The 22,972-nt window shown below is 44.2% G+C and overlaps 2 protein-coding genes across 2 annotated transcripts in view; both read right to left on the bottom strand.

Moving 5' to 3' along the window:
- Positions 1–7,664: 7,664 nt before the first annotated feature.
- LOC140363626 (uncharacterized) lies at positions 7,665–16,096 on the bottom strand. The gene is made up of 5 exons (XM_072450256.1): positions 16,041–16,096; positions 15,136–15,364; positions 11,822–12,003; positions 9,918–10,187; positions 7,665–8,385 (listed from the first exon to the last, which is right to left on the bottom strand). Exons 1-5 carry the CDS (start codon positions 16,094–16,096, stop codon positions 7,956–7,958), a joined length of 1,167 nt encoding a protein of 388 aa, XP_072306357.1. The 3' UTR covers positions 7,665–7,955.
- Positions 16,097–19,962: 3,866 nt separating this feature from the next.
- Positions 19,963–22,972, bottom strand: part of LOC140363625 (uncharacterized) — a 48,923-nt gene continuing 45,913 nt past the window's right edge. The window contains exons 2-3 of the mRNA XM_072450255.1: positions 21,763–22,109; positions 19,963–20,018 (exon numbers count right to left, since the gene is read on the bottom strand). Coding sequence (XP_072306356.1) covers positions 19,963–20,018; positions 21,763–22,109 — 403 coding nt within the window. The remainder of the gene's footprint in view (positions 20,019–21,762; positions 22,110–22,972) is intronic.

The following is a 22,972-nucleotide window of genomic DNA, read 5'->3' as shown; positions in this document are numbered from 1 at the left end:
TTTACTGTTGTTTTTAGCTTTAGCTCCGAGCTAACCGCAACTGAGCGACGCGCTGAAAGGGCGGCCGAGTTTGACGTCATCAAAACGCGCCAAGCGCAGGGATAAAAGCGGAAGCTAAACAAGAGCTGACGGAAGCCGAGCAGCCGCTTCACTCTCAATATTACACAGAATAGAAAGGGCTTTTGTGGGGCCCTCTCACGCAGGGGCCCTCTCACGTAGGGAAATCAGAGGACGCCACTACTTTGCACTTAACAGTATGTGTGTTTGTAAAGAGAGGACTGTGGCCCCCATCAGCGTGGGTGTGTTTGTAAAGAGAGGACTGTGGCCCCCATCAGTGTGTGTGTGTTTGTAAAAAGAGGACTGTGGCCCCCATCAGTGTGTGTGTTTATAAAGAGAGGACTGTGGCCCCAATCAGTGTGTGTGTGTTTGTAAAGAGAGGACTGTGGCCCCCATCAGTGTGTGTGTGTTTGTAAAGAGAGGACTGTGGCCCCCATCAATGTGTGTGTTTGTAAAGAGAGGACTGTGGCCCCCATCAGTGTGTGTGTGTTTGTAAAGAGAGGACTGTGGCCCCCATCAATGTGTGTGTTTGTAAAGAGAGGACTGTGGCCCCCATCAGTGTGTGTGTGTTTGTAAAGAGAGGACTGTGGCCCCCATCAATGTGTGTGTTTGTAAAGAGAGGACTGTGGCCCCCATCAGTGTGTGTGTGTTTGTAAAGAGAGGACTGTGGCCCCCATCAATGTGTGTGTTTGTAAAGAGAGGACTGTGGCCCCCATCAGTGTGTGTGTGTTTGTAAAGAGAGGACTGTGGCCCCCATCAGTGTGTGTGTGTTTGTAAAGAGAGGACTGTGGCCCCCATCAGCGTGTGTGTGTTTGTAAAGAGAGGACTGTGGCCCCCATCAGTGTGTGTGTGTTTGTAAAGAGAGGACTGTGGCCCCCATCAGCGTGTGTGTGTTTGTAAAGAGAGGACTGTGGCCCCCATCAGTGTGTGTGTTTATAAAGAGAGGACTGTGGCCCCAATCAGTGTGTGTGTGTTTGTAAAGAGAGGACTGTGGCCCCCATCAGTGTGTGTGTTTGTAAAGAGAGGACTGTGGCCCCCATCAGTGTGTGTGTGTTTGTAAAGAGAGGACTGTGGCCCCCATCAATGTGTGTGTTTGTAAAGAGAGGACTGTGGCCCCCATCAGTGTGTGTGTGTTTGTAAAGAGAGGACTGTGGCCCCCATCAATGTGTGTGTTTGTAAAGAGAGGACTGTGGCCCCAATCAGTGTGTGTGTGTTTGTAAAGAGAGGACTGTGGCCCCCATCAGTGTGTGTGTTTGTAAAGAGAGGACTGTGGCCCCCATCAGTGTGTGTGTGTTTGTAAAGAGAGGACTGTGGCCCCCATCAATGTGTGTGTTTGTAAAGAGAGGACTGTGGCCCCCATCAGTGTGTGTGTGTTTGTAAAGAGAGGACTGTGGCCCCCATCAATGTGTGTGTTTGTAAAGAGAGGACTGTGGCCCCCATCAGTGTGTGTGTGCTTGTAAAGAGAGGACTGTGTGGTCCTTGTACGGTGTAGTTCCCAGTTCACCCAGAGAGGCAGTACTATGCCTAGGGGGCCCCAGACTGCCAGAAATCACAAGAAGAACAGTTCAATCTGGAACCATCTGAAGCTTGTTCAGCAAAACTATAAAACTCAGTCCCATTTTCTGAAAAAGAAGAACTCGAGTCATTGACGATCATAACTCCAAAAAGATCAATAAAAGTGTCTATAAAACACAGTCATTTAGTCTGGTTTAATAAATAAAAATACCAAGAAATTACACATTTAGTTACACAAGCTCAACTGACTAAAAGAAATGCTGGTTTTGAAATTAAGTGGCCCCGATCTGAACAGGGGCCTCGCTACGTTCATTCAGGGAGGGCCCCCCGCCATCTATAACATTATAAATCCAAATGGCCAGAACATAAACCATCCCTAAAACGCTCGTCGCCATCGCCAGCGCGGAAAAGTTGGAAAAAACAATCAAAAGATTCCGCTCTAGTGACGTGGACTAAGCACCAAACCACACCCTGTATCAGGTTTCATCCAATCACACGTCTCACTGAGATGAAAGCACGTGTTCTGCTTCTGTCATTCTGACATGTCTAAGGTCTAAACGCAGGATATTGACAATGACATTAGTGTCTCACTCTCTCGTCCTCTTGAGACTATCTCAATGTGGTGAGGGAGTTCTCCACTTTAGGGAGAATAAAGACCAAGTCAAAAGTCAATTCACTGTCAACAAAGAGACTGAGAACCTGATGCTCTTGGAACTGAAGGTCCCAATAACCCTGATAGTGCTGGAACTGAAGGTCCCAATAACCCTGATGGTCCTGGAACTGAAGGTCCCAACTGAAAGTCCCAATAACCCTGATGGTCCTGGAACTGAAGGTCCCAATGACCCTGATGGTCCTGGAACTGAAGGTCGCAATAACCCTGATGGTCCTGGAACTGAAGGTCCCAATGACCCTGATGGTCCTGGAACTGAAGGTCGCAATAACCCTGATGGTCCTGGAACTGAAGGTCCCAATAACCCTGATGGTCCTGGAACTGAAGGTCCCAATAACCCTGATGGTCCTGGAACTGAAGGTCCCAATAACCCTGATGGTCCTGGAACTGAAGGTCCCAATAACCCTGATGGTCCTGGAACTCAAGGTCCCAATAACCCTGATGGTCCTGGAACTGAAGGTCCCAATAACCCTGATGGTCCTGGAACTGAAGGTCCCAATAACCCTGATGGTCCTGGAACTGAAGGTCCCAATAACCCTGATGGTCCTGGAACTGAAGGTCCCAACTGAAAGTCCCAATAACCCTGATGGTCCTGGAACTGAAGGTCCCAATAACCCTGATGGTCCTGGAACTGAAGGTCCCAATAACCCTGATGGTCCTGGAACTGAAGGTCCCAATAACCCTGATGGTCCTGGAACTGAAGGTCCCAATAACCCTGATGGTCCTGGAACTCAAGGTCCCAATAACCCTGATGGTCCTGGAACTGAAGGTCCCAATAACCCTGATGGTCCTGGAACTGAAGGTCCCAATAACCCTGATGGTCCTGGAACTGAAGGTCCCAATAACCCTGATGGTCCTGGAACTGAAGGTCCCAATAACCCTGATGGTCCTGGAACTGAGGCCTGATCCTGCCTTGAGCTAAAACTGTACATATTTACATTAATGTGTATTATACAGTGTCCATTAGTAATACATTGAAATTACTATGTCTTTGTGTATATTTATCATTTCCATTAAGTTTTGGAAAGTCAATATTCTATGTATACACCATGTAATAGTGTGTTTAGACTTATACGCCATGTAATAGTGTGTTTAGACTTATACACCATGTAATAGTGTGTTTAGACTTATACACCATGTAATAGTGTGTTTAGGCTTATACACCATGTAATAGTGTGTTTAGGCTTATACACCATGTAATAGTATGTTTAGACTTATACACCATGTAATAGTGTGTTTAGACTTATACACATGTAATAGTGTGTTTAGACTTATACACCATGTAATAGTGTGTTTAGGCTTATACACCATGTAATAGTGTGTTTAGACTTATACACATGTAATAGTGTGTTTAGGCTTATACACCATGTAATAGTGTGTTTAGACTTATACACCATGTAATAGTGTGTTTAGACTTATACACCATGTAATAGTGTGTTTAGGCTTATACACCATGTAATAGTGTGTTTAGACTTATACACATGTAATAGTGTGTTTAGACTTATACACCATGTAATAGTGTGTTTAGGCTTATACACATGTAATAGTATGTTTAGACTTATACACCATGTAATAGTGTGTTTAGACTTATACACATGTAATAGTGTGTTTAGGCTTATACACATGTAATAGTGTGTTTAGACTTATACACATGTAATAGTGTGTTTAGACTTATACACCGTGTAATAGTGTGTTTAGGCTTATACACCGTGTAATAGTGTGTTTAGGCTTATACACCGTGTAATAGTGTGTTTAGGCTTATACACCGTGTAATAGTGTGTTTAGGCTTATACACCGTGTAATAGTGTGTTTAGACTTATACACATGTAATAGTGTGTTTAGACTTATACACCATGTAATAGTATGTTTAGACTTATACACATGTAATAGTGTGTTTAGACTTATACACCATGTAATAGTGTGTTTAGACTTATACACCATGTAATAGTGTGTTTAGACTTATACACCATGTAATAGTGTGTTTAGGCTTATACACCATGTAATAGTATGCTTAGACTTATACACCATGTAATAGTGTGTTTAGACTTATACACATGTAATAGTGTGTTTAGACTTATACACATGTAATAGTGTGTTTAGACTTATACACCATGTAATAGTGTGTTTAGACTTATACACCATGTAATAGTGTGTTTAGGCTTATACACCATGTAATAGTGTGTTTAGGCTTACACACCATGTAATAGTGTGTTTAGACTTATACACATGTAATAGTGTGTTTAGACTTATACACCATGTAATAGTGTGTTTAGACTTATACACCATGTAATAGTGTGTTTAGGCTTATACACCATGTAATAGTATGTTTAGACTTATACACATCTAATAGTGTGTTTAGACTTATACACATGTAATAGTGTGTTTAGACTTATACACATGTAATAGTGTGTTTAGACTTATACACATGTAATAGTGGGTTTAGACTTATACACATGTAATAGTGTGTTTAGACTTATACACATGTAATAGTGTGTTTAGACTTATACACCATGTAATAGTATGTTTAGACTTATACACATGTAATAGTATGTTTAGACTTATACACCATGTAATAGTGTGTTTAGACTTATACACCATGTAATAGTGTGTTTAGACTTATACACTATGTAATAGTGTGTTTAGACTTATACACCATGTAATAGTGTGTTTAGACTTATACACCATGTAATAGTGTGTTTAGGCTTATACACCATGTAATAGTATGTTTAGACTTATAAACCATGTAATAGTGTGTTTAGGCTTATACACCATGTAATAGTGTGTTTAGACTTATACACCATGTAATAGTGTGTTTAGGCTTATACACCATGTAATAGTATGTTTAGACTTATAAACCATGTAATAGTGTGTTTAGACTTATACACATGTAATAGTGTGTTTAGACTTATACACATGTAATAGTGTGTTTAGACTTATACACATGTAATAGTGTGTTTAGACTTATACACCATGTAATAGTGTGTTTAGACTTATACACATGTAATAGTGTGTTTAGACTTATACACCATGTAATAGTGTGTTTAGACTTATACACCATGTAATAGTGTGTTTAGGCTTATACACCATGTAATAGTGTGTTTAGACTTATACACCATGTAATAGTGTGTTTAGACTTATACACATGTAATAGTGTGTTTAGACTTATACACCATGTAATAGTATGTTTAGACTTATACACCATGTAATAGTGTGTTTAGACTTATACACCATGTAATAGTGTGTTTAGACTTATACACCATGTAATAGTGTGTTTAGACTTATACACATGTAATAGTGTGTTTAGACTTATACACCATGTAATAGTGTGTTTAGACTTATACACATGTAATAGTGTGTTTAGACTTATACACCATGTAATAGTGTGTTTAGACTTATACACATGTAATAGTGTGTTTAGACTTATACACATGTAATAGTGTGTTTAGACTTATACACCATGTATGTTTAGTTTGGACACCCCTGATATAGACCATATACGTTTAAGAAACAATTTAAAGCAATAACAACCAAAACCTGCTTGTTTAAACCAAAATGTGTTCTAGACCATCGTATGGCTACAACATATTTAGATATAAGTATTTTTCATGACTTCAATCACATACAAAATTGTGCAAAATTAAAAAAGCATTTTGACAATTTATTACTTGTAAAACAAACCAGGAAATACAACCGGTTATGTTCTAACTCCAAGAGCGAAGAGGAGAGAGGAGGAGAGAGAGGAAGAGGAGGAGAGAGGAGGAGAGAGAGGAAGAGGAGGAGAGAGGAGGAGAGAGAGAGGAGGAAGAGAGCGGAGGAGAGAGGAGGAGAGTAGAGGAGAGAGGAGAAGAGTAGAGGAGAGAGAAGAAGAGAGAGAGGAAGAGGAGGAGAGAGGAGAAGCGAGAGAGGAAGAGGAGGAGAGATGAGAGGAAGAGGAGGAGAGAGGATGAGCGAGAGGAAGAGGAGGAGAGAGGAGGAGAGAGGAGAAGCGAGAGAGGAAGAAGGGGAGAGATTAGAGGAAGAGGAGGAGAGAGGAGAGAGGAGGAAAGATGAGGAGAGAGGAGAAGCGAGAGAGGAAGAGGAGGAGAGAGGAGGAGAGCGAGAAGAAGAGGAGGAGAGAGGAGGAGGAGAGAGGAAGAGGAGGAGAGAGGAGAAGTGAGAGAGGAAGCGGAGGAGAGAGAGAAGAAGAGGAGGAGAGAGGAGGAAAGATGAGGGGACATGTGCATAACAATGAGACTCTAAATGACGTCCACACCTGAACCAAACAGAAGCCCACGTACCACAGTTTGAGAACGTCACATGACCACGAACAGCCTGGTTCTGTTCAGCTGTAAGGTTCCTCTTTTCTGTGAGTTCTCGTGTGCACCACAAGATTACTACGTTGAGTGAACGCTTTACCACAGATAGAACAGCAGAATGGTTTAATGCCTGTGTGAATACGTACATGTTGACAGAGAGCAGAATAGTCTGAAAACCTCTTTGAACACGTTGAACAGCTGAAAGGTTTCTCGCCTGTGTGAATACGAATGTGTGTCTTGAGAGCCGATGATATATTGAATGTTTTCGCGCACGTTGGACAGCTGTAGGGTTTTTCACCAGTGTGAATCCTTTCATGTAATTTGAGTGCGCTCTTTTGTGAAAATCCTTTTTTACAGGTTGAACAGATGTAAGGTTTCTCGCCTGTGTGCATTCTAATGTGTACTTTTAAATGACTTTTACATGTAAATGTTTTGTTACAAAATGAGCACTCGAGTGTATTCTGCTTGAGAGATGGTTTGGAGTTTGTTCTGATCTGGACTTGGTCGTGGAGGTCTCCGTCAGACTCGCTCTCCATCGGTGCTCCTGAACAGCTGAAAGGGGGAATCCAGTCATCATCATTGTCTGTGTCAGAAGACTCTCCCTCAGTCTGTGGGTGTAAATGTGGCTCTTCGTCGTCGTTCTCTCCTCGTGTTTCCTCTTCGTCCTCAGCTTGGTGAAACACTGTCGACTCTTCTTTCTTCACACAAACTGCACTGGACTCTTGAACGGCTCTGAAAATAAAATTGAAACAATCTATAAACTCGTCTGAAAAAAACACACACTGCGTAACATTCTGAGTTAAAATTAGAGAAGGGAAGGACTGACTGGACTGTGCCTCATAGAGACTATTTCTATTCTGAATGTGTAATATCATTTATTCACCTCAATTATGTCCAAAAGAATGGAACAAATACTCACAAACTGAATCCACAAAGATCAGAAAGGATTTATTACCAAACGACAAACACAAGACGACATGAGGCCATCTTTACACACAATGAAACAAAGATGTAATAATAAGTCTGGACGGTAATAAAGTATTTGATTCTGTAGCTGGACTTGTTTATTTAAAGTGTTAAACAAATTTCAAATCGATGATTTAAGAATAAAAAAAAACATTGCGCTCTTTACGATGGTCCAAAATCAAGAATTAAAATGAATGGCCACTAGACAGATCCACACTTTGGAGAGAAGGGTGAGACAGGGCTGTGCTTGGTCCCCCCTCCTGTTTGCTTCGTATTTGAAACCATTGTCCCAATTTATTAGACAATCAGAAACAATTCATGATGTCTCAGGAAATACGACCCACTATATTCTTACTCCAAGAGCGAGGAGGAGAGAGGAGGAGAGAGAAGGAGAGAGAGGAGGAGAGAGGAGGAGAAGAGAGGACCACAAACAGTCTCCAGTCTGGTTCTGTTCAGCTGTATGGTTCCTCTTTTCTGTGAGTTCTCATGTGCACCACAAGATTACTACTTTGAGTGAATGCTTTACCACAGATAGAACAGCAGAATGGTTTCTCGCCCGTGTGAATACGTACATGTTGACAGAGAGCAGAATAGTCTGAAAACATTTTTGAACACGTTGGACAGCTGTAAGGTTTCTCGCCTGTGTGAATTTGAATGTGTCTCTTGAGAGCCGATGATACATTGAATGTTTTCGCGCACGTTGGACAGCTGTAGGGTTTTTCACCAGTGTGAATCCTTTCATGTAATTTGAGTGAGTTCTTTTGGGCAAATCCTTTTTTACAGGTTGAACAGATGTAAGGTTTCTCACCAGTGTGCATTCTAATGTGTATTTCTAAATGACTTTTGCGCGTAAATATTTTTTTGCAAAATGAGCACTCGTGTGTATTCTTCTTGAGAGATGGTTTGGAGTTTGTTCTGATCTGGACTTGGTCGTGGAGGTCTCCGTCAGCCTCGGTCTCCATCTGTGCTCCTGAACAGCTGAAAGGGGCACTCCAGTTGTCATGATTGTCTGTGTCTGAAGGCCCTCCCTCAGTCTGTGGGTGTAAATGTGGCCCTTCGTCGTCGTTCTCTCCTCGTGTTTCCTCTTCATCCTCAGTTTGGTGAAACACTGTCCACTCTTCTTTCTTCACACAAACTGCACTGGACTCTTGAACGGCTCTGAAAAGAAAATTGAAACAATATAAAAACATGTATGAAATGATTTAAGAAAAAATAATAATACTGCGTAACATTCTGAGTTAAAATGATAAATAAAACCTGCTAAACGTCGCTTAAGCTGAGGACACAATATACATCTTTTCCAGTTGTGAGAAATTTAGAATGTTGAGGTCGACACGACACGACTGGACTGAGTTTGATTATAAAGTCTGAGGTCGACATGACTGGATGTGATTACAGAGAAGTTTCAGTAAACTGTCTTTTGTACTGGAGCATGGCCAAAATCAGGCTGTGACTGGAGTCTAGTCGCATCTTTCTGTCGTCCACACTTTGTGATTCAAAGGAGATTCCAGTTGAAACTGGTCCAAACTACGAGACTGAAGCAGCTGCAACTGACTTCAACTAGAGACGACTGAGAGTGACTGAGCACATCTGAAAATATTAAGAAAAACTGGAATAACTGACATTGAAATACAAAGTGCAATCAAAAGATTTCAAAACAATAAGTCCCCGGGAGCGATGGGTTCACCTCAGAGTGGTATAAAGCTCCTTTGCTTTTAACACCTTTATACTGGGCTCTTGAAAAAGCTCAGATCCTTCTGAGTTGAAAGAGATCATCATATCCCTGATACCAAAAGACGGGAAGGACTGACTGGACTGTGCCTCATAGAGACTATTTCTATTCTTAATGTGGAATTTCGTTTATTCACCTCAATTATGTCCAAAAGAATGGAACAAATCCTCACAAACTAATGCCACTAAGATCAGACAGGATTTATTACCAAATGTCAAACACAAGACGACATGAGGCCATCTTTACACACAATGAAACAAAGATGTAATAATAAGTCTGGACGCTGAAAAAACTTTTGATTCAGTAGCTGGTCATATTTATTTAAAGTGTTAAACAAATTTCAAATCGATGATTTAATAATAAAAAAAAATTACGCACTTTACGATAGTCCAAAATCAAGAATTAAAATGAATGGCCAATAGACAGATCCACAGACTTTGGAGAGAAGGGTGAGACAGGGCTGTGCTTAGTCCCCCCTCCTGTTCGCTTTGTAATTGGAACCATTGGCCCAATTTATTAGACGATCAGAAACAATTCATGATGTCTCAGGAAATACAACCCATCATCTTCTTACTCCAAGAGCGAGGAGGAGAGAGGAGGAGAGAGGAGGAGAGAGAAGGAGAGAGGAGGAGAGGAGGAGGAGAGAGGGCCACGTCTCCAGTCTGGTTCTGTACAGCTGTATGGTTCCTCTTTTCTGTGAGTTCTCGCGTGCACCAAAAGATTACTATGTTTTGAGAATGCTTTACCACAGATAGAACAGCAGAATGGTTTCATTCCTGTGTGAATACGTACATGTTGACAGAGAGCAGAATAGTCTGAAAACCTTTTTGAACACGTTGAACAGCAGTAAGGTTTCTCGCCTGTGTGAATACGAATGTGTCTCTTGAGAGCCGATGATACATTGAATGTTTTCGCGCACGTTGGACAGCTGTAGGGTTTTTCACCAGTGTGAATCCTTTCATGTAATTTGAGTGAGCTCTTTTGGGAAAAAAACTTTTTTACAAGTTGAACAGATGAAAGGTTTCTCGCCTGTATGCTTTCTAATGTGTATTTCTAAATGACTTGTACGGGTAAATATTTTGTTACAAAATGAGCACTCGAGTGTATTCTGCTTGAGAGATGGTTTGGAGTTTGTTCTGATCTGGACTTGGTCGTGGAGGTCTCCGTCAGACTCTGTCTCCATCGGTGCTCCTGAACAGCTGAAAGGGGGAATCCAGTCATCATCATTGTCCGTGTCAGAAGACCCTCCCTCAGTCTGTGGGTGTAAATGTGTCTCTTCGTTGTTCTCTCCTCGTGTTTCCTCTTCGTCCTCAGTTTGGTGAAACACTGTCGACTCTTCTTTCTTCACACAAACTGCACTGGACTCTTGAACGGCTCTGAAAATAAAATTTAAAAAAATCTAAAATCACGTATGCAATAATTACAAAAAAAACAAAACACTGCGTAACATTCTGAGTTAAAATGATAAATAAAACCTGCTAAACGTCGATTAAGCTGAGGACACAATACACATTTTTTCCAGTTGTGAGAAATTTAGAGTCCGAGGTCGACACGACACGACTGGGTGTGATTATAGAGAAGTTTGCATGGAAGTTTCAGTAAACTGTCTTTTGTACTGGAGCATGGCCAAAATCAGGCTGTGACTGACTTCAACTAGAGACGACTGAGAGTGACTGAGCACATCTGAAAATATTAAGGAAAACTGGAATAACTGACATTGAAATACAAAGTGCAATCAAAAGATTTAAAAACAATAAGTCCCCGGGAGCGATGGGTTCACCTCAGAGTGGTATAAAGCTCCTTTGCTTTTAACACCTTTAAACTGGGCTCTTGAAAAAGCTCTGATCCCTCTGAGTTGATACCAAAAGAAGGGAAGGACTGACTGGACTGTGCCTCATAGAGACTATTTCTATTCTGAATGTGGAATATCGTTTATACACCTCAATTATGTCCAAAAGAATGGAACAAATACTCAAAAACTGAATCCACAAAGATCAGACAGGATTTATTACCAAATGTCAAACACAAGACGACATGAGACCATCTTTACATACAATGGCACAAATACAAAAACAATGAAACAAAGAGGTAATAAGTTTGGACGCTGAAAAAACCTTTGATTCTGAAGCTGGACTTATTTATTTAAAGCGTTAAACAAATTTCAAATTGATGTTTTAATACAAAAAAAAAAAACATTGGGCTCTTTACAATGGTCCAAAATCAAGAATTAAAACGAATGGCCAATAGACAGATCCACAGACTTTGGAGAGAAGGGTGAGACAGGGCTGTGCTTGGTCCCCCCTCCTGTTCGCTTTGTACTTGGAACCATTGGCCCAATTTATTAGACAATCAGAAACAATTCATGATGTCTCAGGAAATACAACCCATCATCTTCTCACTCCAAGAGCGAGGAGGAGAGAGGAGGAGAGAGGATGAGAGGAGAGAGAAGGAAAGAGGAGAGAGGAGGAGCGAGGAGGAGTAAGGAGGAGAGAGGAGGAGAGAGGAGGAGAGAGGAGGAGAGAGGAGAAGAGAGGACCACGTCTCCAGTCTGGTTCTGTTCAGCTGTATGGTTCCTCTTTTCTGTGAGTTCTCATGTGCACCACAAGACTACTATTTTTTGAGAACGCTTTACCACAGATCGAACAGCAGAATGGTTTCATTCCTGTGTGAATACGTACATGTTGACAGAGAGCAGAATAGTCTGAAAACCTTTTTGAACATGTTGAACAGCCGTAAGGTTTCTCGCCTGTGTGAATACGAATGTGTGTCTTGAGAGCCGATGATACATTGAATGTTTTCGCGCACGTTGGACAGCAGGCAGGAGCTCAATGATCAACAAGTTGATCATTGAGCTCCGGCCTGTCTCTTGTTGTCACGTCATCTGACCTCCGGCTGCGTGACTCGGACACTCGGGTGAAGAGAGGGGCGGAGCTGTAGAGCACCACCTGGTGATGTGTTGGATCCGCTGGCGGAGGATGAAGCCAGACAGACTTGGAAGACCCAATCGCATTGTGAGGGTCTGTTGGGAACGTCTTGCGGAGCCCTCTGTCGGAAGTGTCTTCACCTCACACCTCCGGGAAAGTTTCTCCAGATTCCAGGGGGAGGCTGGGGACATTGAGTCCGAGTGGACCATATTCTCCACCTCCATTGTCAATACGGCTGCTCGGAGCTGTGGTCGCAAGCTCTCAGGTGCCTGTCGCGTGGCAACCCCCGAACTCGGTGGTAGACACCGGAAGCAAGGGATGTCGTCAGGCGGAAGAAGGAGGCCTATCAGGCCTATTTGGCTTGTAGGTCTCCTGAGGCCGTTGAAAGGTATCGGCGGGCCAGGCGAGCCGCCGCTTGTGCTGTTGCCGAGTCAAAAACTCTGGGCTGGGAGGAGTTCGGGGAGGCCATGGAGGAGGACTATCGGTTGGGCCCAAAAAAATTCTGGGAAACCGTCCAGCGCCTCAGGAGGGGGAAGCAGTGCTTCACCAACACCGTTTATGGTGTGGGTGGAGACCTGCTAACCTCGACTGGGGATGTCGTCGGACGGTGGAAGGAATACTTTGAGGACCTCCTTAATCCCTCAGTTACGTCTTCCAAAGAGGAAGCAGAGACCAGGGACTAAGAGGCTGGCTCGTCCATCACCCAAGCTGAAGTCACCAGGTTGTTCGCAAACTCCTCGGTGGCAGGGCTCCGGGGGTGGATGAGATCCGCCCTGAGTACCCAAAGTCTCTGGAAGTTGTAGGACTGTCTTGGATGACACGTCTCTGCAAAATCACGTGGCGGTCGGGGACAGTGTCTCTGGACTGGCAGACCCGGGGTGGTGGTCCCTCTGTTCAAGAAGGGGGACCGGAGGGTGTGTTCCAACTACAGAGGGATCACACTCCTCAGCCTCACATAAGGGGTATTCCAGGTCCTGGAGAGGAGAATCTGACTGATAGTCGAACCTCGGATTCAGGAGGAGCAGAGTGGTTTTCGTCCCAGTCGTGGAACACTGGACCAGCTCTAGACCCTCCATCGGGTGCTCGAGGGTTCATGGGAGTTTGCCCAACCAGTCCACATGTGCTTTGTGGATCTGGAGAAGGCTTTCGACCGTGTCCTCGGGGTGTCCTTTGGGGGGTGCTCTGGGTTTCTTTGTCCGGTCCCTGTATGACCGGAGCAGGAGCTGTGTTCGCATTGCCGGCAGTAAGTCAGATCTGTTCCCAGTGCATGTTGGACTCCTCAGGGCTGCCTTTTGTCACCGGTTCTTTTAAATTTTTTATGGACAGAATTTCTAGGCGCAGTCAGGGGTCGGAGGGTGTGTTCAGGGGTCGGAGGGTGTGGTCAGGGGTCGGAGGGTGTCCGGTTTGGGGACCACAGGATCTCATCTCTCATCTGTTTGCAGACGATGTTGTCCTGATGGCTCCATCAAACCCGGACCTGCAGCATGCACTGGGACGGTTTGCAGCCGAGTGTGAAGCGGCTGGGATGAGAATCAGCACCTCCAAATCCGAGGCCATGGTTCTCGACCGGAAAAAGGTGTCTTGCCCTCTTCAGGTGGGTGGGGAGTCCTTGCCCCAAGTGGAGAGTTCAAGTATCTCGGGGTCTTGTTCACGAGTGAGGGAAGGATGGAGCGTGAGATCGACAGGCGGATCGGTGCAGCGGCTGCAGTGATGCAGTCGCTGCATCGACTGTTGTGGTGAAGAAGGAGCTGAGTCCAAAGACAAAGCTCTTGATTTACCGGTCGGTCTACGTTCCTACCCTCACCTATGATCATGAGGGGTAATCACTGAAAGGGCAAGACCGTGGATACAAGCGGTCGAAATGAGTTTCCTCCACCAGGTGGCTGGGCGCTTCCTTAGAGATAGGGTGAGGAGCTCAGTCACACGGGAGGAGCTCGGAGTAGAGCCAAAAGAATGGAACAAATCCTCCCAAACTGAACTGAGGATTTATTACCAAACGACAAACACATGACAACATGAGACCATCTTTACACACAATGAGACAAATACAAAAACAATGAAACAAAGATGAAATAATAAGTCTGGACGCTGAAAAAACTTTTGATTCTGTAGCTGGACTTATTTATTTAAAGTGTTAAACAAATTTCAAATCGATGATTTAATAATTAAAAAAAAACACCCGGATCTTTACGATGGTCCAAAATCAAGAATTAAAATGAATGGCCACTAGACAGATCCACAGACTTTGGAGAGAAGGGTGAGACAGGGCTGTGCTTGGTCCCCCCTCCTGTTTGCTTTGTATTTGAAACCATTGTCCCAATTTATTAGACAATCAGAAACAATTTATGATGTCTCAGGAAATACGACCCACTATATTCTTACTCCAAGAGCGAGGAGGAGAGAGGAGGAGAGAGAAGGAGAGAGAGGAGGAGAGAGGAGGAGAGAGAGGAGGAGAGAGGAGGAAAGAGGAGGGGAGAGGACCATGTCTCAGTCAGGTTCTGTCCAGCTGCATGGTTCCTCTTTTTTGTGAGTTCTCGTGTGCGTCCCAAGATTACTACGATTTGTGAACGCTTTACCACAGATAGAACAGCAGAATGGTTTCTCGCCCGTGTGAGTACGTGCATGTTGACAGAGAGCAGAACAGTCTGAAAACCTTTTTGAACACGTTGAACAGCTGTAAGGTTTCTCGCCTGTGTGAATTCGAATGTGTCTCTTGAGAGCCGATGATACATTGAATGTTTTCGCGCACGTTGGACAGCTGTAGGGTTTTTCACCAGTGTGAATCCTTTCATGTAATTTTATTGAGCTCTTTTGGACAAACCCTTTTTTACAGATTGGACAGCTGTAAGGTTTCTCGCCTGTGTGCATTCTAATGTGTACTTTTAAATGACTTTTATGTAGAAATTTTCTTTTACAAAATGAACACTCGTGTGTTTTCTGCTTGAGAGATGGTTCGGAGTTTGTTCTGATCTGGACTTGGTTGTGGGGGTTTCCTTCAGCCTCGGTCTTCATCTGTGCTCCTGAACGGCTGAAAGTGGGAATCCAGTCATCATCATTGTCTGTGTCAGAAGACTCTCCCTCAGTCTGTGGGTGTAAATGTGTCTCTTTGTCGTTCTCTCCTCGTATTTCCTCTTCGTCCACAGTTTGGTGAAACACTGTCGACTCTTCTTTCTTCACACAAACTGCACTGGACTCTTGAACGGCTCTGAAAATAAAATTGAAAAAATCTAAAATCATGTCTGAAATTATTTAAGAAGAAAAAAACAAGAACACTGCGCAACATTCTGAGGTAAAATTATAAATAAAACCTGCTAAACGTCGCTTAAGCTCAGAATCAGAATAAAGTTTTTTGCCATTTGTCAATGAGCAGGGTTCACGAACATAGTCCTGGTGCAACACAAACATCAAACACTGAACAATGAATACAAAAACAATGGACAATGAATAGCTACCAGATATTAAAAATGGGTAAGTAGAGTTGAAAATAGACATGATATGTACATAAATAAAATATGTAGTGCAATAAAAAGTGAACAGTGCAGTGATTGCAAAGGGCTTAAGCAGTGTTCATGAGTACAACGGCAGAGGGAAAGAAACTGTTCCTATGACGGGAGGTTCTGGTCCGGATGGACCGTGTCCTCCTGTCTGAGGGGAGCGGGTCAAATAGTCCGTGTCCAGAGTGAGAAGGGTCTGTGATTCGACCTGCTCGTCCCAGAGCCCTGGAAACGTACAGGTCCTGCAGAGATGGAAGTCCACGGCCAATCACCTTCTCAGCAGAGCGCACAATGTGCTGTAGTTTCTGTTTGTCCCTGGCTGTGGCTCCAGCGTACTACACGGTGATGGAGGAGGTGAGGATGGACTCAATGATGGCCGTGTAGAACTGCACCGTCATCTCCGCTTGCAGCTTAGCTTTCCTCAGATGCTGCAGGAAGTACATCCTCTGCTGGGCCTTCCCGGTGAGGAAGCTGATGGTGAGCCCCCACTTAAGGTCCGGGTGATGGTGGTGCCGAGAAAGCGGAGGGAGTCCACAGTGGAGATGGGGGAGTCCGAGATGGTGAGGGGGGGCATTGCCTTTCCTGAAGTCCAATATAATCTCCACTGTCTTCTGGGTGTTGAACTCCAGGTTGTTACCGCTGCACCAGGACACCAGCCGGTCCCACCTCCCTCCTGTAGAGACTCATCCCCATCCCAGATGAGCCCAAAGAGGGTGGTGTCGTCCGCAAACTTGATTAGTTTTACGGAGTCGTGGCTGGAGGTGCAGCAGTTTGTGTACAGGGAGCAGAGCAGGGGAGAAAGTACACAGCCCTGTGGACCTCCTGTGCTGATAGTCCGAGTGTCTGAGACATTCTTCCCCAGCCGCACGCACTGCCTCAGATCCGTTAGGAAGTCAGTGCTCCCCCTGCAGGTGGAGTCAGTGCTCCCTCTGCAGGTGGAGTCAGCGCTCCCCCTGCAGGGGGAGTCAGGCACGTTGAGCTGGGAGAGCTTGTCCCGGAGCAGAGCAGGAGGATGGTGTTGAATGCCGAGCTGAAGTCCACAAACAGGATCCTGGCGTAGGTTCCCAGGGAGTCCAGGTGGTGCAGGGTGAAGTGGAGCACCAGGTTGATAGCGTTGTCCACAGACCCGTTGGTTCTGTAGGCGAACTGCATAGGTTCCAGCAGGGGGTCCAGCAGGGGGGAGGAGATGGACTTGAGGTGGGGGAGGACCAGGCGCTCAAATGACTTCATGACTACAGACGTCAGCGCCACAGGTCTGTAGTCATGAAGTCCAGTGATACAGGGCTTCTTGGGGACAGGGACAATAATGGACGACTTGAAGCTGGGACATGGCATGACTCCAGGAGGTGTTAAAAATGTCAGTGAAGACAGGGGCCAGCTCGCCTGCACAGTGTCTTAGGGTGGCCGGGGTGACACCATCTGGTCCAGCAGCTTTTCGCGGGTTGGATTTGCAAAATAGTCTGCACACATCCTGTTCCTGAACTGAGAGAGGGGTGGGGTAGTTGGGGGGACCAGGGTTGGGTTGGCAGAGGTGGCCACAGTGGGGGAGGGGGTGTCAGATCTGCAGCAGAAAGTATTTAGTCGTTGGGCCAGTTTTCTGTCATCTACAGAAGGGGGGGCTCTGGGCTTGTAGTTTGTGAGAAGCTGGAGCCCACTCCACACAGAGGCGGGGCCACTCCACACAGAGGCGGGGCCACTCCACACAGAGGCGGGGCCATTCCACACAGAGGCGGGGTTGTTGTATGAGAACTGCTGCTTCAGACGTGTGTTGTACTGGGCTCTACCTCCCTGCTAAACCCGTACTTTGCTGAGGACACACTACACAATTTTCCAGTTGTGAGAAATTTAGAATGTTGAGGTCGACACGACACGACTGGGTGTGATTATAGAGAAGTTTGCATGGAAGTTTCAGTAAACTGTCTTTTGTACTGGAGCATGGCCAAAATCAGGCTGTGACTGGAGTCTAGTCGCATCTTTCTGTCGTCCACACTTTGTGATTCAAAGGAGATTCCAGTTGAAACTGGTCCAAACTACGAGACTGAAGCAGCTGCGACTGACTTCAACTAGAGACGACTGAGAGTGACTGAGTGCATCTGAAAATCTTAAGAAAAACTGGAATAACTGACATTGAAATACAAAGTGCAATCAAAAGATTTAAAAACAATCAAAGCCGCTTTAGCGGCGATGATGCCGACCACCTTCCCCGCGCGACCGCCTTCCCCGCGTGTCCATGTTTTCTGCTGCGTTTTGCGTCAGACCAAACGAAGCTCAGTAATTCACAGTTGATGATTGTGTAGTTTGCAATTCAATTAGTAGTTTGTCCTGACAAATTGCAAGATTGTGCTGAACGCAGACCTGAGCAGGGAGAAAGGGAGAGAGCCTCGGTGACCCGGATGCACGCCCTAGCAACAGAGACCCGCTGCTAATGCTAATGCTAATGCTAATGCTAACGCTAACGCTAATGCTAATGCTAAGACCGAGGCACGAGAGGGAATGTCCCATCAAAATAAAAGAGAAAAAGGAAATGAGGACATTCATTGCGCCTCTGCTGGCCAATTGTGAAAATACACAATATCTGTAATACCCTTTTTGCGTCTCAAGGAGAATATAAACCATGAGTTTCAAACAAATCAGACAATGTTGAGTGTTTCACACAATGGGGGCGCTATAGAGTAAATTTGTTACATGGGTATTTATTTCCACTCAGATCATAAAAACGCATTAGTGAGTGAAATATGAGCTCCGTAGATCATTTCCAATGGGCGTGACTTGTCCTTGAAAAAACAGGAAATTAAGCCTTTTTTGAGACCGTAAAGAATATTTAAAAAAAAAATTGGCTGATTATTAAATTTCAATGTCTTTAGATGCCAAAAGTGTTGTTTTGAGCTTGATTGGACAAAAAACCTAGGACAAGTACAATTTTGGAAAAAAAAAAAGTCAAGCGTGGCGGTGCCACTTTGATTCGACATGGCTGACTTCCTGTTTATCATAGAGCGATGCTCCAGGTGTGTTTTACTTGTCAAAGGTCAGAGGTCAAAGGTAGCTCTATCACTGTCCCAAGTCTCACGTGCCTAGGCCAAAGATTAAGCGTTTCATGTTTTTAAATTTTTGCTCTAGGTGGCGTTGTTGCGTTCTCGCAGCCTCCTTTTTATTTTATTTCGAGCCGATCGCGTCTATGACCCCATGTCGGTGTAATCCCTCATTCGTCCAGGCGTGTTCCATAGTAGAAAAAGCTTCAGTTGTAGTCATCTGGACTCAGTTTGAAAAAATAGACGTTTCGACTCTCATCCAAGAGTCATTGTCAATAAAAGAATTTAGATCGAGAACTCCGATATTAATACTGTTCTGTGGTAAGACCCGCCCATTGGGAGGAGCCTTCCTGAAGTAGAAAGAGTTGTTTGTTTCAACAGAAACTCCCCCTTGTATCTACCGAGCCTATTCAGAATTTTAATGGGCTATTAGAATCCTCTTTGTCTTTGTGAGACCCTGGCTCAACCACCCTGAGTACCTGATTAGCATCTACATGTCCTGGTCCTGGTCCTCTACCTTTCCAGGGGTTCAGTATACCATTATAGATACCAGGGAGATAGAATCTGAGCCCTCCATTCCTGTTTAAAGAAGGTCTTTCTTTTTTAACAAAAATAGCTTCCTTGACTCCTCTTTCAAACCATCTTTTCTCCTGCTTAAAACCTTCACCTCACCGTCTTCAAACGAGTGATTAGAGGCTTCAAATCCCCTGGAAAGGTAGAGGACCAGGACCAGGACATGTAGATGCTAATCAGGTACTCAGGGTGGTTGAGCCAGGGTCTCACAAAGACAAAGAGGATTCTAATAGCCCATTAAAATTCTGAATAGGCTAGCTCGGTAGATACAAGGGGGAGTTTCTGTTGAAACAAACAACTCTTTCTACTTCAGGAAGGCTCCTCCCAATGGGCGGGTCTTACCACAGAACAGTATTAATATCGGAGTTCTCGATCTAAATTCTTTTATTGACAATGACTCTTGGATGAGAGTCGAAACGTCTATTTTTTCAAACTGAGTCCAGATGACTACAACTGAAGCTTTTTTCTACTATTCTTCTATGACCCCATGTGTGACCTATGACCCCATGTGTGACTTTTATCGATGTTCAGGGGGTTAAAAATGCCCGAATTGTGGCAGAAAACCATGAATAATAATAATAAGAAACCAGGGGAGAACAATGAATCCTCGCATTCCATGGAATTAATTCCATTCCATGGCTCGAGCCAATAAGTCTCCGGGGAGCGATGGGTTCACCTCAGAGTGGTATAAAGCTCTAAAGACACACTTACTCCTTTGCTTTTAACACCTTTAAACTGGGCTCTTGAAAAAGCTCAGATCCTTCTGAGTTGAAAGAGATCATCATATCCCTGATACCAAAAGAAGGGAAGGACTGACTGGACTGTGCCTCATAGAGACTATTTCTATTCTTAATGTGGAATTTCGTTTATTCACCTCAATTATGTCCAAAAGAATGGAACAAATCCTCACAAACTAATGCCACTAAGATCAGACAGGATTTATTACCAAACGACAAACACAAGACAACATGAGACCATCTTTACACACAATGAGACAAATACAAAATCAAAGATGTAATAATAAGTCTGGACGCTGAAAAAACGTTTGATTCTGTAGCTGGACTTATTTATTTAAAGCGTTGAACAAATTTCAAATCGATGTTTTAATTAAAAAAAAAGAAAAAAATGCGCTCTTTACAATGGTCCAAAATCAAGAATTAAAATGAATGGCCAATAGACAGATCCGCAGACTTTGGAGAGAAGGGTGAGACAGGGCTGTGCTTGGTCCCCCCTCCTGTTCGCTTTGTACTTGGAACCATTGGCCCAATTTATTAGACGATCAGAAACAATTTATGATGTCTCAGGAAATACAACCCACTATATTCTTACTCCAAGAGCGAGGAGGAGAGAGGAGGAGCGAGGAGGAGCGAGGAGGAGAGAGGAGGAGAGAGAAGGAGAGAGAAGGAGAGAGGAGGAGAGAGGAGGAGCGAGGAGGAGCGAGGAAGAGAGAGGAGAGAGGAGGAGAAAGGAGGAGAGAGGAGGAGAGAGGAGGAGAGAGAAGGAGAGAGGAGAGAGGAGAAGAGAGGAGGAGAGAGGAGGAGAGAGGAGGAGAGAGAAGGAGAGAGGAGGAGAGAGAAGGAGAGAGGAGGAGAGGAGGAGAGGAGGAGAGAGGAGAGAGAAGGAGAGAGGAGGAGAGAGGAGGAGAGAGGAGGAGAGAGAAGGAGAGAGGAGGAGAGAGAAGGAGAGAGGAGGAGAGGAGGAGAGGAGGAGAGAGGAGAGAGAAGGAGAGAGGAGGAGAGAGAAGGAGAGAGGAGGAGAGAGGAGAGGAGGAGAGAGGAGGAGAGAGAAGGAGAGAGGAGAGGAGCGAGGAGGAGAGTCTAGGACAGGGGTGGGCAAACTACGGCCCGCAGGCCACATGTGACCCGTTTGTAAAAAAAAAAAAAAATATTATATCATTTTTATTTTTTGCCCTCAGGCATCTGTCTGCACTTGAATCGTTAATAAATAGGATGTGAAATGAATTAAATAATAGATTCAACAGCCTATATTTGACAGAAAAGTGATGTTTTATTTGATATTTCATTTTGTAGATTTTTTTTTCACACCAACGATCGCGGGTCGGCTCCGCTACTTGCCTAGATTTGAATATGGCCCTAGGAGGAAAATAATTGCCCACCACTGGTCTAGGACCACGTCTCAGTCTGGCTCTGTTCAGCTGTAAGGTTCCTCTTTTCTGTGAGTTCTCATGTGCGCCACAAGATTACTACGTTTTGCGAATGCTCTACCACAGATAGAACAGCAGAATGGTTTAATGCCCGTGTGAATACGTACATGTTGAATGAGAGCAGAATAGTCTGAAAACCTTTTTGAACATGTTGAACAGCTGTAAGGTTTCTCGCCTGTGTGAATTCGAATGTGTCTCTTGAGAGCCGATGATACATTGAATGATTTCGCGCAGGTAGGACAGCTGTAGGGTTTTTCACCAGTGTGAATCCTTTCATGTAATTTTATTGAGCTCTTTTGGACAAATCCTTTTTGACAGATGGAACAGCTGTAGGGTTTCTCACCTGTATGCTTTCTAATGTGTATTTCTAGATGACTTTTACGCAGAAATATTCTTTTACAAAATGAGCATTCGAGTGCATTCTGCTTGAGAGATGGTTCGGAGTTTGTTCTGATCTGGACTTGGTCGTGGAGGTTGCTACCAGCCTCGTTCTCCATCGGTGCTCCTGAACAGCTGAAAGGGGCACTCCAGTCATCATCATTGTCTGTGTCAGAAGAGCCTCCCTTAGTCTGTGGGTGTAAATGTATCTCTTCGTTGTTCTTTCCTCGTGTTTCCTCTTCGTCCTCAGCTTGGTGAAACACTGTCGACTCTTCTTTCTTCACACAAACTGCACTGGACTCTTGAACGGCTCTGAAAATAAAATTGAAAAAATCTAAAATCACGTATGAAATGATTTAAGGGAAAAAAAAAACACTGAGTAACATTCCGAGTTAAAATGATAAATAAATCCTGCTAGTTGTGAGAACTTTAGAATGTTGAGGTCGACACAACTGGATGTGATTATAGAGAAGTTTGCATGGCCAAAATCAGGAGATTCCAGTTGAAACTGGAGACTGAAGCAGCTGCGACTGACTTCAACTAGAGACGACTGAGAGTGACTGAGCGCATCTGAAAATCTTAAGAAAAACTCAAATAACTGACATTGAAATACACAGTGCAATCAAAAGATTTAAAAACACTAAGGGATGGGTTCACCTCAGAGTGGTATAAAGCTCTAAAAGACCCTCTACTCCTTTGCTTTTAACAACTTTAAACTGGGCTCTTGAAAAAGCTCAGATCCCTTTAAGTCAGGGGTGTCAAAAATACGGCCTGGCAAACGTTTTAACTTGGCCAGCCGAACATTTCAAATTTATATTTATAAAAAAAAAAATCTATGGATTCATAGAACCATAGTTACATCCGTAACTTTCGTTTTTAACGCGACGCACAGGAGCGTGTAAAAGTAGATTTAGCATGTTTTGCATCGGTAGAACAGACGCTTCTAAGTGTGCAGCCTTAGTCACGTCAAAACGCGCTGGAGAAAATGTGGTAAACGGGTTTAAAAGGTGTATTTGCGATATAAATTAGTTAGCGCTGCGCCTAGTAGACAAGGAAACAGGCATGCGCGTCTTCTCATGCTCTTCCCGGGGCCGCGAGCAGGGACGGAGTCGCTTCGTCCCAGACTCATGTAGACGTTTGACGAAAAATTGCTTCACGCTCTCTTATCTTTTGAC

The sequence above is a fragment of the Eucyclogobius newberryi genome, unplaced genomic scaffold, assembly GCF_026437365.1.
Source record: "Eucyclogobius newberryi isolate DKJ021-1_F unplaced genomic scaffold, fEucNew1.0.hap1 SCAF_17, whole genome shotgun sequence".
NCBI lineage: Eukaryota > Metazoa > Chordata > Actinopteri > Gobiiformes > Gobiidae > Eucyclogobius > Eucyclogobius newberryi.
Note: the sequence above shows the minus strand (reverse complement) of the source record. Positions and strands in the feature narration are given on the sequence as shown.

Bases quoted from the DNA above. Each gene is read 5' to 3' on its own strand.
- LOC140363626 (XM_072450256.1), bottom strand. From the start codon at position 16,096: ATGTACTTCCTGCAGCATCTGAGGAAAGCTAAGCTGCAAGCGGAGATG. The intron at 10,188-11,821 runs TCACAGAAAAGA...ACATGAAAGGAT, and splicing joins CTTGTGGTGCACATGAGAAC to TCACACTGGTGAAAAACCCT. The intron at 8,386-9,917 runs ATACAGCTGTAC...CAAGAAGAATAC, and splicing joins ACTCACAGAAAAGAGGAACC to ACACGAGTGCTCATTTTGCA.